Source organism: Equus asinus, chromosome 15, assembly GCF_041296235.1.
Source record: "Equus asinus isolate D_3611 breed Donkey chromosome 15, EquAss-T2T_v2, whole genome shotgun sequence".
Taxonomy (NCBI): Eukaryota; Metazoa; Chordata; class Mammalia; order Perissodactyla; family Equidae; genus Equus; species Equus asinus.
The window spans coordinates 32,307,062-32,326,686 of NC_091804.1; the positions used below are offsets into that span (position 1 = coordinate 32,307,062).

Here is a 19,625-nt window from a genome sequence, read left to right on the forward strand (position 1 = left end):
ATATTATAGTCAAGCACTGCACGATGACATTTCAGTCAACAATGGACCGCATATATGACGGTGGTCCCCTAAGATCAGTACCACAGAGCCTAGGTGTGTGTAGTGTGCTATACTATCTAGGTCTGTGTAAGTACACTCTATGATGTTCGCACAACAATGCAATTCTCAGAACGTGTCCCCATCCCTAAGTGACACATGACTGTACTCTGCTGGGTTTTTGAAAGAATTTTGACCCACACATAAACTCTTGCACATGTTGGCTGTTCCCTCCACCTGAATGTTCCTCTCCTATTCTTGTCTACCTGGTAAACTTTAATTACCCTCTACCTACTCAGGTTCAGTGTTACCTCCTTTGTCACCATCACTGACAAACCCAGGCAATACTGGCTGCTCCACTTCCTGTCCCCCTACAGCACTCTCAGGTCTTCACCTAACAGAAAATGCCACATTGCAATTTACTTACCCATTCTCTCTATAGTTCAAATGCCTATCTTACACATGTCTGTATTCCCACTGCCTATAACTGGGTCTACAAGGTCAGTGCTAAATAAATGCTTGCATAATAAATTTAAAAAATACTCTGTGGCCAAGGGAAAAAATTTATCAGTCATCCCATTGGATTTCTACGATCATTACAGAGAAACTATGGCTTTGTGCCCCTACAAAATGAGACAAGCTTCTTTAAATCTTGCAGTACTGGACAGGGAAAAAAAAGCCCTGCCACTTCAGTTTCCCAAATTATATAGAAAGTCTAAGAGGAAGACATATTCCAAACAATATGCCTTAGTAATAAAGCTCTAGAGAACAAAGTCCATGGTTCTCTGATCTGCTACTTACTAGCTGGATAATCTTGGGCAAATTATTTAATGCTCATAAGCCTCAAGTTTCCTCCTCCATAAAATGGGAATAATAACGGCACCTGCATAGTGTTGTTGTGAGGATCACATAGGACAAGCAGGTAAAACCCTGAACACAGTCCCTGGCACATAGTAAGCACTTGACAAATACTGGTAATTATTATTCCTTTAAAAATAAGAAAACATGAAATGTGGTTCCTGTTTTGGAGCTCAAAATTCAATAAATAGGAAAAACCAAAATACAAGGAGAAGTCAATGCATTAAGCAGTCTAAGGGGATCTCTCTTGATCAGGTGTACAGTTTCCAACCTTTTCTGCTCTTTACAATGATCTCCCCCTTGAGTTTAGAATGTCTTAGTGTGATCTCAGTGGATCCTCACAGCAACTCTCTGTGGTAGACGCTGCTGCCCCACTAAACAGAGAAACAAGGTGAGGCTTGGTGGTGTGTTCAGTGTTGCCTAGGAAATCAAGTAGTAGAGCCAGAATCAACATTCAGGAAGTCCTGACTCCTGTTCCTTCTCCCGAGCTCCTGGAAAGCCCACTAACCTGGAGCAACGCTGCTGCAAACTCAACCCTGCTGTCTTGCTCTTCTCATTCAATCACCAGTGGCTCTTCCGAAACACTGGAGGATTTGCATTGTTTCTATTTGAAATGATAAGACCTCCTGGCTCATTTCTCCAGGTTGCATGCAGACTAAGGGCCCTTAATGGATCAATACCTATTTCTAGAAAAGACTAAGAGCAGCTTATAATGAGGACATAATGAAAATAAGTAGGACAACTGATACAGGCATAAAAGATCTATAGACCAAAAACTTTTGTGTCTGAGGAAGAAGGGTTTGTTGCTCAGTGTAGAAAGGTCGATGTTTTTACTTAATGGCTTCATATACCCACCAAGATTCCTGCCTGAAGTGTTTGCTCCTTCAAAAAGATGAGGTCCATCCCTCCTTCAACATGTTTCCGTCTCCCTCTCCGCCTCCTTGAGGCAGCGTCATCTCTTCTGAGGCTTCCATTGATGATCTGTCCGGTCACTGGGTGAATAAGGCCAGCTTGTAGAATCCCAGATAAGTCCATGCCAAGGGCTCCTTGAAGGGAACTGATAGCCCCAATCTTAGGGGTGCTGGTGTTCACTGGGAAAGGTGACGTGGCTCCTGGGGACCCCTCTGATGTGCAGGAGAGGTCCATTGCTGACTCCCCATGCCAGCCGTTGAGGATGATGGGACGGTGCCCATGGGTGGCAGAGAACTGTTCCAGGCTCCGAGCCTTTGCATCCCTCTCCACCTCAAACTCGTAATGACGTCTGTGCTTTTGTTCATCCTTTATGAATACTGGAGCCAAGAAGCTCTCCTGTGAACACACACAAGTGGCAAGAGGGGTGTGAACACCATTCTGTGGCTGAATGCCAGTGCTTCCCCAGGCCTGACTGCCTTGGGCCTGGTAGGATTTGTAGTCCTCTTCTGTGAGGTTCTTCTAACTCAAGCCTTCTCAAACTTTAGTACCAAATCACCTGGCTAGCTTGTTAAAATGCACACTGTACTTCAGTGGGCCTGAGAATCTGCAGTTATAACAGGTTTCCAGATGTTGCTAAACCTGCTAGTTCATGAACTCTTGGAGTTGCAAAGTTATAATTTGGGGAAGCTCAACCTCAGCTGTACATCAGAATCAACTGGAAAGTTAAACAAAAATTCCAAAGCTCAGTCCACACCCTAGACCAATTAAATCAGAATCAGCAGCTCTTCAAGGCCCTGGTGGATTCCAATGTGTAGCTGAGAGTGAGCGCCCAGTGTGCTGACAACATATCGCCAATGAATCTTGAGTTTTGAGTTTACAAAACTCATTCCTGCTTTGATTTCCCCTCTTTCTATCAGCTGCCATCCTTCTCTTGATCCTCCAAGTGTTGAACACATGGATCCATTCCTGCCTCCCTTTCCTTATATAGCTATTAGTTATTGCATCATGCCTGCCACTTCTCTCCCCTTTATTTGTATCCACCCTGCCACTAATCTAGTCTAGAACCTTTCTCTTCATCAGGCTGCACTTGGCCTCCCAGCCTCTGAGGCACTTCCCTTTCCTGATCCTCATCTCCCACAAATCTGCATACCACTCCAGTTGAGCTGCAAAACGCTGCTCTCATCATCCATTTCCCTGCTCCAAAACTTTTAATAGCTCTCTGCTGCCTACAGGATAAAATCCAAATTCCTCAATTAACACTAATGGCTTTACAAAAACAAACAAATAAATAAATCAATCCTATTCATTCAGTAAATATTTGTTGAATGAATGACTCAGTTGAGAAGCGCAAAGTGTCTCCTATTCTTTGTTTCATGGTCAACACCATTCTCATGGCCGCACCTTCTGGATCTGGGCCACCAATGCTGCACCACTGCTGAAGCTGTGTTCTGATGCCTCTGGCTCCAAGAGGCTGCTTCGAGAGCCAGCACTGCTGGTTAACACAGGGGCAGGCACTGTGCCCGAGGGCTCATACTGCTGGCTGGAGGGCCACTTCCCCTTTAACACCACATGGCAGATATTATCTAGGCGGTTGATTATCACGCGATCCTATAAAAAAGAACACAACCTATGAGGGATAAGTACCAAGTTACCCAAATTCACTTAGTCCCTTGAGATCAAGCGTTAAGTTTTCTAACCAGAAGGAGCTGATTAGAAAAGAGCACACTCAGATGTACCCACTTTACAAGCCTTAAAATAATTTCATAGCCTGCAGGATGAAAATTAAAGTTACAGTGCTGTAAATATGAAGACAACTGACACTTTCGTCTTACGGTCTAATTAGTCAAGTGCATATATCCTTAATGTTCAAATGTTACATAACTAATACCTTTTAAAGATATTAAACATCTCTCTCAGTCTGTTATTCAGAAATACTCTGAAACGTAAAGATAAAGGATTCAAAGCTGAGAATGCTTTGAGTGGGGAATGCAAGCTGCAGGAGGTACCTTTGGCCACTCGGAGAAGGAATAGAGGGTCTTCTCCTGGAGCAGCTGAGCGATGGTGGGAGCCCGAGCCTCCTGCAAGTCCTCCACCAGGTCTCCTGTGATGCCCGATGTCGAGCTCTTGCTCTCTTCTTCTGAGTATTTCCCTGGATAATCTGGGAAGAAAGGTTAAAAACACTCATTGGGTACTTGGGAGATAGTAGCGATCTGAAAGATCAGGGCATCTGATCGTGTGTGTGCGTGTGCGTGCGTGTGTCTGAGGAAGACTGGCCCTGAGCTAACATCTGTTGCCAATCTTCCTCTATTTTATGTGGGATGCCACCACAGCCTGGCTTGACAAGTGGTGCTAGGTCCATGCCTGGGATGTGAACTGGTGAACCCGGGGCCACTGAAGCAGAGTGTGTGAACTTAACCACTATGCCACTGGGCCAGCCCCTTGATCTCTATTATTATGATTAGTCCATTCTGTGCTAATTTATTTTAAACTGAATATTAATTACCATGCCTTCTATTTCTAGAAGAACCTTACCAGTTAAGCCATAAAAGCAGATCCTGCTCTAGGGCTACCCATGCAAATCATCTGATAAGAGTTTGCATCTACACCCCAAGATAACAACAACAAAAGAAAAGAGAAAGGATATTTTTCTCTGTATCCAAGAGTGAGAGGAGATGAATGACCACAAAGTCACAAAGTGACTTCTACACTGGTATAGTGGGTAAGAGGAAACTAAACACTGTCATACTTTGATACATTTGAAGGGACAGTCTATGAAATGTAACACAGCTAGAGACTGATACTAATGATGAAGGATGAAAAGTCATTAAACTTACAACAAAGGTAAAATAGACCTGATTCATATAAAAAATGATGCAAAGAAACCTAGAACACTTAAATTACTTCACTAACGGAAAGAAATGAAAATGCAATTCATTCTTTCGAGCTTCAGTGGTGAAAGCTTATTATCAATGTGAAGTGGATCTTCAAAGATTCACTTACCAGTAATGACAGGGAACTAAGAGAGGGTAGCAAACTATCCAGGGCAGGAAAATTTGTGAATCTCCTTTCTTGGTGGAATGACAAGGAATGTCCAATCTCTGAAATGCGAAGATGTCACTTTTGACCATGCAACAAGTCTCCTAGGGAGCTGCAGGGACACCTGACCATGAAGAGGGCCTTACCAGGCCAGAGGATTCAAGGATAAACAAGATAGATGAGGCCCTAGCCCTCAAGGCTCTTACAGTTTCACGAGGGAAAGACAGGAAAACGGTGATAAATGACTAACTACAATGATAAACTGTGGTAAGTGCTATAAAGGGAAAGAAACAAGGTGCTGAGACAGGGAATAAGAGGGGAGAAGTTACTGGTAGAAGGAAAGGCTGTAGAGAGAGCCTCTCGAAGGAGAGAACACTCAAGAAGACAAGGGGGCAATGGGGAAGGGTATTCTGGAGATGCTGCGGAACTAAGAGCCACCCAGGGGAAAAGTACAAAGATGAGGTGGGAGGGGTAGAATCATCTAGACTATGCTAAGTCCTTTAGGCCATGATGGACAATTCAAGCTTTATTCTAGATCCAATGGGGAGCACAACTAAAAGGTTTTAAGCAGAGGAGTTGGATTTAAGTTTTAAGGAAAACCAAATGGTGTGTGAGAGAAAACCCTGGAAAAGGAGCCAGGAGACCTCGGGGCTGGCCCTGACAGCTGTACTAATTCCTGCTCCTTCAGCTGTAGATTTCCAGCCTCAGAAACAGGGCTAACCCTCCCTGCCCCACCTACTCCACCTCTCATCTGTGTGGAGGATCCCTTGTGATGTCTGCAAAAGCACTTTTAAAAGCAGTGGTGCAAGGGATCCCCACCCACAGGTGTGCGCGATGCTCATCAAAGCTTATCAACTTTACTGCTGCCTTCCACCCCAACTCAGCACTGCCCCCAAAGGACATCAGTGCAGGACCAGTCCTTCTCTAAACCATACTCTTCTTTACCCTGTATTCATCGACTATCTGGATTTCCAAGGACTGATTATTTGGTGATATTCCCTACAATGGTACAAAAAGCAATGTGGGTTTTATTAATTCAACACATGATAGTGATCCTTTGTGGCCTCCATGAGAAGGATGGGCACAGTCGTAGACTGGTTCCTCCTGGGTCAGTTGGGGCTACAAGTCGATTAAGCTGCTTTCAATTCAGCTTCTCTGTCCCTATCCCAGCTAGTGTGCAAATTTTAATTTGAGTTCAGAACTCTTCCTATGACAGTCACAAATCACGATGACTAAAACCAAAGGTGGGGTACTTTAAAAATAAAAGGAAGCTAGTTAACCCAAGGGAGTTTAGCTTAGCTCATCTCTCTTCCTCTTTAATATAAAGTCAGTGCTCCAGAAGGGAGAGGCTGTGTCTAAAGCCCTGAGCATCGCACTCGGCATCGGGCCAGGCATGAACGGGAATTTTTTTTTTTGGTAACAATGAGAATAAACAGAACCATTTTTCTTTTTTTTTTTTCTTCCTGCTTTATCTCCCCAAATCCCCCCGGCACATAGTTGTATATCTTAGTTGTGGGTCCTTCTTTGTGGCATGTGGGACGCCTCCTCAATGTGGCCTGACGAGCAGTGCCATGTCCACACTCAGGATCCGAACCAGCGAAACCCTGGGCCGCTGCAGCGGAGCGTGTGAATTTAACCACTCGGCCACGGGGCCGGCCCCTAGAACCATTTCTTGTTCACCCTAATATGCCCTCGTGGGTCTGAAGAAATTACAACAACAGTAATGAAGTTAAAACCCATTTGTTGTTGCTCAGGATCTCTAATCATCGTATTTATATCACTGCAAAGCATATAAAAATCTCAGGGCCATCTAGATTCTTAACATTTTAAAATTCCTTCTGACCTGAATCCTTGTCTAAGATTTCCTTATTTAAAAGATCAAATCTATTCATATTTTTGTCATGTTACTTGTAATTTTGTTACTTTTATTTCTGTTGAGTTACTGAAAGGAATCTAAACCAAATGCACCACCATTAAATCACAGGGTTTTGACAATGATATCAATAAATGGTGCTATCTTTGCTCACCTTAATAAAGATCACATTTATTTGTATTTTTGTGGAATTCCTGAAAAATTAACTATACCTATATTAAATTGAAGGTTCCTGACATTCCCAGGCTGTTCTACTTTAACCACTGTGAAGCACCCTATCTAGCGCAAGAACAAATTGCTTCCCCTTGACACTGCTATCTAGCATCTATTGTACAAAAGCACACAGTCCCACGGCTGTGTTCAGCAGCAAAAGGGCTCTGATTGTCTACAATCATCTTCAATTGTCTGGAATGACCACAGTTAAGCTACTCTGTCTCAGTTTCAGACCAATGCCTGTGACCTTTGGTTTTAAGCACATCATGAGTGTAGGTAGGTCGTTTCAGAAGCTGTAAAACTCCTAACACTCCCCACTTGCTCTCCTTCCCTGTCATGTGAGCATTGGCTTATCCAAAATACAAGATCCCACATACTGTACCTTGATTATGGCAGTTTCCATCTCTGTCATAATCATCTTTACTCTCAAAATCCATGTCTTCTGACTTGAGTTCACTTCCTTCAAGAGGATATGTAAGGAAATCTTTTTTCCCTTCTGCATTTTCTTTCCAAGGTTCTTTTAAAAGTTCATGCTTCATTTGAAATGGCTCTGATGGAATAGCAGTCGGCTCACCTTCCATTGTGATGTTATTAGTTTTGCTTTTGTACAGGTCTGGGTTATAACCCTTGGGTTTCTCCACTTCAAACTCATCATTCTCGAGGCCACGTGTCCACCTCTCCATGTGTTTGCAGTGACACTGACAGGCTGCTTGAGGAAAAGCCCCTGGCGGTCCAGGTTTCTGGCTTACGGCTTCCATGCTTACTTTCTTGGCTTCATCTACATGGAAGCCTAGGCTCTTTTCCCTTGGGATATCAGCAGTGGGTTCGGCTAGATGCAAAACCTCTGGCCTTTCCCTCATGCCTGAGGCCATGTCTAAGTTTTCCTCCTCATTTTCCTCCTCTTCCTCCTCCTCATCACTGTGGTTCTGACTCAAAATCAATTTATTTTCTAAACTTTTGTTTTCTAATAAATCAATTAATTGCTGATCCGATGACAGGTTTATTTTGGAGTCACAGACAGTAAGATTGCACATATCTACAAACCCGCTTTCATTTCCTTGATCCAAGGAACGGGAAGCTAAGCAGTGGGCTTCTAGCTGCCCGATGCTTTCAGGTCTCTGCCCTGCCTCACTACAGCAAAGTTCCCCTTCCTTTGAAAGAGACATCAACAGATGTTTCTCATTTTTAATGTTCATTTGAGCTACTCCTGCTTCTAAACTATCCATCAAAGAGGGACCTGAAGCTAGTTCTGCCTCATGGCTGCCAAGCTGGCAGTTCCCATCTTTGCTTGCTGAGATGGCATCAGCATCTCTTCTGGATTCTGTATTGGTGCTTGGGCTCTCCTGAAAAGAGCCTAGCTCTCGGCTGAGAGCCTTCTTACCATACATCATGCTCTCTAAGGACTCAGGGAGTAGACTGTCATCATGGGTGATGGAAATGACATCCTGAACTTTAGAAATAAAGTTTTCACAAGTCATGTCAGATAGACTGCCCCCAGGTGGATTGAGATGATCACCTCTACCTTCTATTTTCACTAGATTCTCAGGTTCACTTTCAAGGGACTCTGAAGTCCTGTTCATTTGAGTATATGTAAGGGATTCATATAGTTTGGAGTTGGTCTGGTAAAGGCAACAGAGACTTTCTGGTGCCTGGGTGTCAGTTCTTTTATGCTGGGCATAGTTTCTGTAGGCGTCTAGGAAGGAGAGCTGAGGGTCAGTCATGATGTAATAGTCAGTGCGGTTCAGCCCATGTTTGGCGGTACCAATGAGCAGGTCTCGATCATGCTTCCCACACTCCCACCAGACTGGGAGGTAGAGGCTGGGCCTGCAGAGCTGGAGGCGTTCGTGCAGCTGGGGACACTTCAGCACTTGCTCTCGGACCTTCCGTAACAGTTCAATGCGGTACAGAGTTCTTGCGGCCCGTTCCTCGGTGATGGGTTCAACGTAGATGGTGGGATCTGGGGCACCTAGAAAGGTAAATGCAGAGCCTATCACTTAAGGCAGCCCTCGGACACTCACTGCCCACCTGAGCCCCTGCATTTTTCGTCTTACAGTTTAACTCCCTGGCTCCTCAGCATGGCAGTCTTAGGTGTGTGTGCCCCTGCTCAAATGAAAAGCTAAAAGAGAAGGGAAGGTTTTTATGAAACAAGGACAGACCCAGTGCGGGTGAAAGAGCACGAAAACTTCAGTTCTGGAAATAATACTAGTTCCCATTCAATAAGCATGTACTATGAGCCCGGTACACGCTACTTACTTCTCACAAAAGTTCTATGATACCCCATCATCATCCCTGTTTTAAGGATGAGGAAGGAGGCTCAGATAAGCTAACTTGCTCAAGGTAGCAGAACCAGGATTTGAGTCCAGGTCTCGTCAGTGTGACTCCGAGGTCTAGATCTTTCCAATCTATCCAGCCCGTGGCTTTAATGAAAATGTGGTAACCATGCCACAGGGGGGCAAAAGTTGGGACATTGGTGCATGCTGTCATCGGCTCAGAACCCAACCTGGACAGGCTCAACGTTTGTTTTAGCTTTCCTAAAACATAATCATCCGCTCCAGAGCAACATTATCTACAAAGTGAGGCTGAAGAGGGACTAGGAGGAAGCTGCTGCAAATTCCAATCAGGAAGAAATGTCTCAGAAGGGGTGCCTGTCAGATCAGGGGATGTTTAAATGACAGCCACTTACTTTCTATAGCTACAAGTCAATATACGAGAAAGTTAAAGTTATTAAGATTTAATCTAAGGAAGGTGCAAAGTTCGTAATAGGAGAAATCTCTCTGAGATTAAAAAAAATAAAACTATATTTTGGAGAAGGTAATTAATAGTAGTCCCTCAATATTTCTGTGAGGTTTTAATCTCAATTTTAATTTTTGTTGGAGTTACATAATTTTGGGAGAGATATTTTATCTTATGAGGGTGGACCCAATTAGAAGTACATGAATTTGTGAAAACCCACTTGTCTTTACTTGAATTCTTCAGGTAGACTTCACTTTCATAACTACACCTCAAGTAACTCTGTACCTCAAAAATAAGCCTGTTCTTTCCTTGTCTCATCTGGGATAGACTGACAGAGCTTTCTTACCACTATCTTTCCATGCAGGCAGATGACAGACGTTCCGGCACATGGCCACAAAGCTATAAAAATAGTGTTCCAGGCTCTCATCTGACTTCTTGTCCAAATGGGAAATGATGCGGAACTGTGTCCAGTCAAAAGTTTTCTTTTCTTGATCATAAACAACACCAAAAGAAGACACTGTTCTGTAGAAGTCTGCTTGCTCTCTCCTAGTCCACCTTGAGATAAAATCAGAAAGGGAGAGAGAGCTGTTTTTCCTTCTTTCTAACAAAAAAGCCAACAACTATTTATTGAGCGTCTACTAGGAGAGCCCATGACATTAGGAAAGTAGCTAGAGCTGGTCTGTCTGTTCTGTTTATTTTTGTTTAAGTGAAATTGGGCTGAGAGGCTTACAATAAAAACAGCCTATCATCCTACCACCTCTTTCAACTTTTTCTTCTGCTATTTACCTCTTTATTTCTAAACCATGTGTACATACTTGCTATCTCTTGATTCATCAATTTTAGAGATTACCTAGTTAATTTCCTCTTGTGGAAGATAAAGAGTTTCAAAATACTATGTATGCTTAACTATTTTGCTTTATACCCCCCCGGCCCCCATATGACAACACAGAATCATAGAATCCTGGAGGGACCTTCCAGACCATTAAATTAACCTCCTTTACTTTACACATGAGGAACCTGGTCCAGAGAAGGGAAACAACTCCCTCAGTCATACACCTCCCCTGACTCCCTATCTCACACTGGCTTGCTTTCTGGTTTTATGTAGACAGGGTGCCCATATCAATTATCTTCTCTAGGATACAAAGTTTCTCTGGTCTTTATATCCTGCAGGATTAAGATAATGATTTAAGGGAGCTGAACTATTATACACCACCATAGTCTTTACGAAGGCCTCTTGGGCACGGTATTCTCCACCTCCAGAGGGAGTCAGGCTAGGAGTAGGGTGGGGAGGTCAGAGGAAGAGTAAGAAACAGGGAAAAAGGGGCCCTGGCTCTTCTCTTTGGAGCTGTGAAACCTGGGAGAAATATCTTCCCTGAATTACCAAATTCCATAAAGCCAGAAGGAGTACATAGAAGTAACTGACTTCACTTACGTGGCGTTCTTTTAATTCACTAGATGTTACAGCAAGGATAGAGAGCTATAAAGACCTAAACAACTGGGACTTTGTTGATATTTTCTGGTGGCATCATTCCTAGCCTGTGCTGTCCTTCTGTAGCCATTTTTAGCTAACTCTCACATGGACAAGTAACTCCTGGTTATATTTATTTTTCCTTCTGGGTTGGCATTTTATGGTACTTATTGCTCTCAAAGGCTTGATAAGGACTGGTAGGTATAATAAGGCAGCTTTAAATGCATACTATTCACTTTGCTGCTAAAGCAACACGGTCTGATATATGCCAGTGTGGTGTTTTTAAACTATATCCCCAGAGACTGGGGTCTAACTTACAGAAGAGGGTCAAATTAGAAAGTCATAAATGTCTGGGAACTGTGAACAGAAGGTATCCTAGATTTCATCAGACTCCCCAGGCAGCACGACGACACTGTCACAGCTGGAGGTTGGATTTAATTAATTCTGGAGACAACCTAACTTCACATGAGAACATCAAACATACTTGTCCTCCAGCTATCTGCTTCCCCTCTTGTCATCTTTACCCACTGGGCAGCTCAGCATGCCTTTGTGGCCATTGGCTTTACCTCTTTTGGGCTTCTTTGTTGATGAGATCCATTTCTGAGGTTCTCCTGAACATCTCTTCCTGGACCCAGTATCCTTGGTTACCTGGCCCCAGAATTTCAGGTCGGCAGAGCTCCTTGCGGTTGCAGCGCTGGTAAACAGTGACCAGACGTCTGAGACGAGCTGTGAGAGCAGATGAAACTGGCCAGGGCGATTTGTCTGGGTCGGAGCCATCCTGGGCTTCAAACATCAGTGAGGATATTAGTATTTACAAACAGAACTAAAATAAAGGTGACTGGTTTTTCTGGTTGTTGTTGTTTTGTCTAAATAAAAACAAATCTGACTCAATAACTTAACCAAAGTAGCTACTGCTTAACAATCAGCTCAGGAGCTACGCACAGCTGGAGGGGCTGCAACTGTGCTTTAGAAACAGCTTTAGGTTGTCGTTGGCTCTGTTATCTCTCAAATACAACTCTACCTGTCTCTGGGGGCAGAAATGACTTGAGGACCTTACTCTAAGGCATCAGAACAAGTAGACCCTCTGTAGCCTTCTCCATGTAAAACTATGGGCTTTTGTGTAGCTGGGCCTTCCAAATGCCAAATCCTCCATTAAGTTGGAATCAGAAAAACAAACACACACTAACCAAACCAAACCAAACACCCCTAACTTTGCTCCAAAAAAAGAGAAAAATCAATGAAACCATGATTCTTTTTTATCTCTCAGACTCCATCCTGACTTCAGATATTATCATTCATTTCATGTTTGAATTTCAGTGCCAGGTGGGGGAAGCCTGCCAGAGCCACGTTAAAGCCTCATGTGTGACTGCAGGAGAGTTTGATGAAGGTCAACTTACTTGGCTTTTTAAAAGAGCCTCCTTAAAAAACAGCATTTTTTATTACATATGAACTCCAGGGTAACTACAAACTGGGACCTTACTTTTCTTTGCCTTCAGAAGGACACAGTCTCACCTGCCCGGCTGTCATCCTTCTTTTCACCAAAAGTGCCATCACCTCCATCACTGGAACTCTCCTAGGGATAAATGAAGCCATCCCATCAGCAAAACTGTAGTTCAGAAGAAACCCACTCAGATAGCCCCTCTACAGGAGTACACATGCACAAGAGACGTCTCGGGCCCATGAACATCTCAAAGACCAAGACGGTCCCTGATAAATAAAACTTACTTTTGCACAGTCTTAAAAGAGCCAGAAAGCAGTTTATGTAAAAGAAGTATTTTTTCCTGGAACTGTGTGGAATGATTCTGCCTGTAGAGAATTAGCTTACAGAATGATGAACTGGCATGGTTTCCCTGGCAATTACACTTGACACGCACTATTTTAGCTGTGAATTTAAATATTTGCTTTACCATCGTCACTTGCAATTTAATACTATCATTTCACAAAGGTTTTGCCTGCATTTTTGTGGGGTTTTTTTGCTGTGAAAAAATAACACACTTATGTTCATTATGGTTAGTTTATTTCACAGCAACAGACGCTATTTTCCTAAAACATGACTGCTCCAGACATGAAACCTGATGGCGCAAAACCCCAAGAATTTAAAATTAAAATCACAATCTGAGTCTCCAGAATCTGGAGTGATATCACAGGCACAGAGCTTATCCAAGTTGGAGTATTTGTCAAGTTGGCTCTAATGGACTCCTTTAGGAACCCTTTCTTGGTCTCAGGAATGGAACTTTAAAAGCTCCTTATATATAAGGCATGTGGCAGCTTGGCAGTGGAAGAAGAGATAGTGCTATTTTCCAACTGGATTCCATTTTTAACATGAAAACTTACTGTTCTTTTGACTAGCGTCATTTGAACTGAATGATGGGAGAGAATAACCCCAGGCTCCAAGAGTTTGGTCATGTTAGAGCACAGGGTCAGACGAGAATATGGATCAGCAAACTGCGGACTGTAGATTGTTTATGTGTGGCCCTCAAGCTAAGGATGGTTTTTACATTTTTAGAGGGTTAAATAAAAGAGGAAGAATATGCGACAGTGACTCTATGTGGCCAAGAGACCTAAGATATTTAGTTTCTGGTCCTTTACAGAAAACATTTGCTGCCTCCTGGACTAGGACACACAGCACAGGAGATCAGCAACCTAGGTACAGTAGGGATGGATAGACACCTATGACTAGCAATAGTTAAAATTCAAAACACTTTCTTGAGCCCCTAATACCATGGAAGGACCTGAAAGAGAAAACTCTGAAAAGGTAAAGAGGAGCAGGGGCACATTTTCTGAATGTAATTCTTTCTTACTAGAATAATGATAATAGCTAACATTACTCAGAACTATGTGTTACTTAAGCACTGTACAAAACCCTCTACATGGCTTATCTCATTCAGTTATCAGAACTGCCTCACCAGATAGAAACTACTACTATCTTCCTTTTACAGATGCAGAAAACATGCCTTAGAAAGGTTCTGTCACATGCCTAAGGTCATATGGCTAGCAAGTGGCAGAGCTGGGTTTCAAACACAGTAGTCTGATGAGAGCCTGTAATTTCAACTAAGCTATCCAAAAAGGAGCAAAAATGGAGCCCGATTGAAAATTTGTTTCGGAGAGTGAAGCATACTCAGAATCGGAGAACGTTAGCTTAATATCCCTTCCTTGGCCAAAACCGTTTCCTGCCCTCTAATGTCAGTGAAGAACAGAAACCTCAGGCTGATCTACTGGACCACTCTGAAGTGGCACTTAAACAGACCATCTCATCCTCTCCCACTACTTAGTTAAAAAACCCTAACCAACCATACATTATATCCTTTCCTGCCATAGAGAACATTTTTGAGTACCCGCACAGAATCCACGAAGATCCTTTGAATGCTGAATTTATAATTACAGACACTTCCAGACTGAGTATTGTTCTACAGCCTATAAAACGCAGGATTCAGGCCCCAGAGCTACCATGCCCTTTACTATGAAGTATGGGTGGCTGATGGGGACTCATCATAACCCAAATCCATAGGGATAGCTCCCAGCTTGGTGCGAGGTAGACACACACAATACAGAGGTTTCCCTTCCAGTCCATCGAACAGTTTCCGCTGTGCAGTTAGTAAACACGAACAACCTTAGGCAAACTCTCCAGTAAGGAAAGACTGCATGATTAGCAAGTGCCTTTTCTGTACCCTGCCCTCTCTTGGAGGCACTTTGTCTCTGTAGAAACGGCAGGACGGAGAAGACCTGGCTCATCAGTAGCCCAAGTGAAAAAGATGCCATAATCTTAGTTAATAACCAGTTTAATGTGAGGGTGTGATGTGCTGTAGTAGGGACAGACTGGGATCACAGGAAGCCCTGCATCAGAAGTATGCAGTTGAACACATAGTATCTCGACTTCTGGCTACGTGAATCAATCTGAAGGAAATGCTCATCTTAGAAGAGGTATGAATCAATTATTTCAGAGTGAAGGGTCCCAGAGAGTTCTGACAACAAGCATGTCAAAACAAAGGCAACTGATGGGTTACAGTTTGCAATTTCTCCATCTTGAACACGCATGTGGTTGGGAGGCTGACAGTCCTCTGCTCTCCAAGCCTTGGACAAATTGCTTCAGTCTCTCTCAAGCTCATTTCTTCATTTACCAAATGCAGATAATATTTTATAGGGTGATCATGGGACACAATTGAGTGGATTATATAAAGTGTTTAACAAATGCTGGCACAAGCAAATGCTCAACAAACAGCTGCTGAGACTTAGGAAATACAAATAAACAGTCCAACTACTAGATAATCAATCATTTATTTCCATCTTTCAACTAAGATGTGTGCTCTAAGGAAGGCTTCATAACAGTAAAAGAGCAGCAATATCGACGACAAAGGTCTATTGAGACTCAGGTAAGTAAGCTGCTGATACCGTACTGAATACTTTATATGCTTTTTTTTCATTTATTCATTATAAATCAGTAAATGAATAAATGACCCCTTTTAGACAGGAGAAAATTGCAGAATGAGGAGATTCATAATCTCATCTAAGATTATACATAGTTATTAAGTGGTGAAGATGGAATTCAAACCCAGGAGTTCTGACTCCAGAGGATGAGCTCTAACCACTGTGTTGTATTGCCTCTGTGGGTGGAAGAGACACTAGGCTGAAGCAAAAGCACTGCCAGTAAGTAAGAGTCCACGCATGTCACTTCTCCACTGGGCGAGGTGAGAGGCTCTGTTTCCTTATCTGAAGACAGAAGGTCCAGCCTCCCTTGCTTGTGCATGCCCCTCTGGGCCTGGCTGCTGTCCCTATTTGGTCTTGGTGGGTGGAGGTGGTGGCAGCAGCAGCAGAGACCTGGTGGGACCTGTAGACCCAGGGAATTTCCTCTCTGCTCTTACAAAACCCTAAGGTCAATGCAACAGGCAATGAGCTGTCTTCTTACATTTAACAAACAATGAGTGTCTCTTGAGTGATAGAAATTGTGCTTAGTAGAGGGGCTAGAACAGTGAAAAGGATGGAATCCTTATCCTTCCAGAGCTCACAGTCTGGTGGTTATGAGACACATAAATAAATACTGGCCACTTATGAGCACACTGGCTAAGTGCTCCTTAACACAGGGGGAAAACAAGAAACCAACTTTCCCAGACCCAATTCAGGTAGGGGGAGAGACCTCTAAGAGACTTTTGAGCATCATATTGAACAACAAATAAGAGTTCACCAGGAGAACACAAGAGCTCTCTGTGCAGAGGTAACAGGATATACAAAGGCAGAGTTAAAAAGATCCCACAGTGGTTTTCATTTTGCAGAAAAATCAAGTATCCTACTACTCTTGCATAAACATCATGTAAAAAGTAGATACACATCAAATGTCATTAACATAAAATTCAAGGATTTTATTATGAAAAGATCGTGGGATTTAGAAAAAGATGTGAGCAGAGGAGACACTGCTCTTGTGTCCTCTAGCTAGTATGACTTTTTTTGCAGCTGATTAAAACTACTTGAGCTTCCTCCTCTCTAGAGCGGGATAAGAATAATGCCTAACTGAAGGGGAAATGTGCTCTGTAAGCTTGGAAATACTCTACTTTCAAATACTATGATTTGAGTTCAGAGAACCCCCAAACTCTTAACTCATTTTAGAAAAGGGTACTGTTTCAGTTCCTAACTGAATTTTTCTTACAATGAAAGTAGACTGTTTTAGCGATTAAATTTCCCTGTCAGAGTTTTTCTGAGCTACTCCATTTACAGACTTTCTGTTTCAGAGAGCACCTGTAGTACGGTGTGCTGCAGAGCAAGGACAAGACATGCTGATTACATGACTACGTTAGTGAAAGTTGTGCTACCACTTATCACCAATCCTGTTAAAAGAGATGTTAATCTCCCTATACACTGGGTTTGACAGAGAAAGATTTGGTTTATAATTCTAAGCTCCAGACCATTCTAAACACAAGTAAACTTTTAGACTGCTTTAGAAGGTCTCTGTAGGTTCACTGACTCTAGCTGCATCTGAAATCTGTAACTATTTATCAATCACAAGTTCTACCGGTATTAAAACAGAGAGAGCATGGGAGAAGGCAGTAGACTAGATCATCTCAAATGTGCCTCCTAAGTTTAACATCCTGTGATTCTCTGACCACCACATTTCAAGAGGACAACAGCTACAGTGGGCTCTGGAAGGCACTAGAATAGTAAGGTCTGGAGATGATATGATATGAAGAAATGCAGGGGAACTAGGGATATTTCACTAGGAAAGAGATTTTAAAAGATTGAGGTAGCTAGCTAGCCTCAAGAACTTAACATGAGAGAGGAAAGAAAGAACAGTTTTGTTCTCTGCAGAACCAGAAGAAAACTAGATAGCATCCATAGCACTAGTGGGAAGCCAGATGTCTGGATCAGTATAAGGAAGTATTACCCAACAACGAAATGGCTTCCTTGGATGGCAGCACACTCCTCCTCTCTTTCCTATGAAATCCTAGAAATACCTACACCTAGCTGGAATGACCCGACAGTGATGTTGTAGAGAGATGGAACACTCAGAGACCCCTCACATGTGTCAGAGCTCTTTGCAATGCTAACATTCTGCCCATCTATTAACGGGTGGGGGCGGGGGGGGGGGGGGGGTGGGCCTTTCTATGCCCAGGTGTGTTTAATTCAGAGGAATTACCCTGGTTACAGACGATAGGCTCTTTGGGCTTCTTTAACCCTGCTTGCTGGCTGATCCATCTGAGACCAGAACTGGGCGAAGGAAACAGCCAACCAGCTGCATCTAAAGATGCACAGGAGGTAAAGGATGGGAGGGAGGGAGGGGCGGGCAGTAGGCTTGGTGCAGATGGTGGCTGTTCCTCTACACTTGTTATTTTAGCATGTAGACTAGAAGTCAAGCTTAATCTGTTTATAATTTGTCCACCTCAAAATGTGGGAGAAGCCACTCTTCCAATCCATCTGCTTTTCATTATATTCTATAGCCCAGGTTTTAGGGATTTGAAAAGCAAAATAAATAATATAGGTGTTAATTTTGTAAACAAATAAAAAAGTAGTTGCTGAGGAGTTTAACCGTACTATAAGGAAACTTAAGGTATTTTACCAATTCTGCCACAACCCCTTCAGTGCCCAGATTACTCCAAGATTGAAGATTGATCAGTTAAGCATGAGAACTTTACTGTGAACAGCTTTCAGAGCTGGGCCCAGCCTGAAGTTGGTCTGGTGGCTGCCTTTTCACAGAAGCTGCTGCTGGAAGGAAGGGGCATATATGTACAGCTGAAATACTTTCTACTTTTTTGACTATGAAAATAATACTTCATTAGAAAAAAGAATACCAGAATAATAAAGAATATCTAGTCTGAACTCCATTATCTAGTAGTTGTGAGAATTTGGCAAAGTCCTTTGACTTCCTAGGCCTAAATTTCCTCAGCTCTCAAATGAGAGCTGTAACATCCAAAGTGCTTACTTCACTTGACTGAGGTGAGGATCAACTGAAACAAACGGAAAAAGTGCTTTGGAAACAGTAAAGTTCCATAAAGGTATAAGGTACTACTTTCAGGTCTTTAGTACTTGACTTGTTTCTATGGGAAAACACACCACAAATTCTAGAAAAAAGAAGTAACAGTATAACTCAGGGACTGGAATGACAGAACTTAGATTCTCACTGTCAAGACCAGAATCCAGCTTCCTTCAGGTAAGCTTCAGGCTGATTTGCTTCAATCTACTGGTTGCCAAACCTTGGGGAGATACGGAAACATATTTTGAAAAAAACAATTATTTCCTAGTTTGGGAAAGTGATGTTACTTTTCAATGATACTATTATAGGAATCAGAGCTGGTCGTAACCAGGTGGCATACGTCATGCCCCTCGTTCCCCTGCAAGAGAGGTGTCAGAGGTAGTCAGCTAAAACAGACGTTTTAAATAACATCCTCAGTCTCACATTATAATACCCAAAATGTCCAGGTTTCAACAGAAATCACTTATCATACCAAGAATCAGGACGATCTCAAACTTGAATGAAAAAAGACCATCAATAGATGCTAATACTGAAAAGACAGAGATCTTAGAATTATCTGACATAAGAATTTAAAACAGTCATCAACAAGCAATTCTAAACATGCTCACCACAAACGAAAAAACAAAGTCTCAGCAAAGAAATAAATATCCAAAGAACCAAAGGGAAACTTCAGATTTGAAAAATACAATAACCAAAAAAACCCCTCAACGGACAGGCTCAACAGAACAATGGAGGAGAAAGAGAAAAGAATCAGTGAAGTCAAAGACAGAAAAAGAGAAAGTGCCTGATGTGAACAACAGAGAATTGGATTAAAAAAGAATTAACAAAGCCTCAGGGACCTGTGGGACTCTAACAAAAGATTGAACATCAATATTATCAGAGTCTCAGAAGAGGTGGAGAAAAGGCTTGAAGAAATAATGGCTGAAAACTTTCCCAAATTTGGGAAAAGACATGACGTACAGATTCAAGAAGCTGAGCAAATCCCGAACAGGATGAACTCAAAGAAATCCACACAAAAAAGCATCATAATTAAACTTCTA

The 19,625-nt window shown here is 42.6% G+C and overlaps 1 protein-coding gene across 6 annotated transcripts in view; it reads right to left on the reverse strand.

Annotated features, from left to right (window-relative positions):
• Positions 1-19,625, reverse strand: part of CHD6 (chromodomain helicase DNA binding protein 6) — a 198,724-nt gene that overhangs the window by 11,989 nt on the left and 167,110 nt on the right. For all 6 annotated transcript variants that reach the window (XM_070485940.1, XM_044747841.2, XM_044747839.2 and 3 more), the window contains 7 exons: positions 12,642-12,702; positions 11,696-11,912; positions 10,008-10,216; positions 7,311-8,894; positions 3,813-3,964; positions 3,208-3,414; positions 1,750-2,202 (listed from right to left, as the gene is read on the reverse strand). In XM_070485940.1, the coding sequence (XP_070342041.1) occupies positions 1,750-2,202; positions 3,208-3,414; positions 3,813-3,964; positions 7,311-8,894; positions 10,008-10,216; positions 11,696-11,912; positions 12,642-12,702 (2,883 nt within the window). The remainder of the gene's footprint in view (positions 1-1,749; positions 2,203-3,207; positions 3,415-3,812; positions 3,965-7,310; positions 8,895-10,007; positions 10,217-11,695; positions 11,913-12,641; positions 12,703-19,625) is intronic.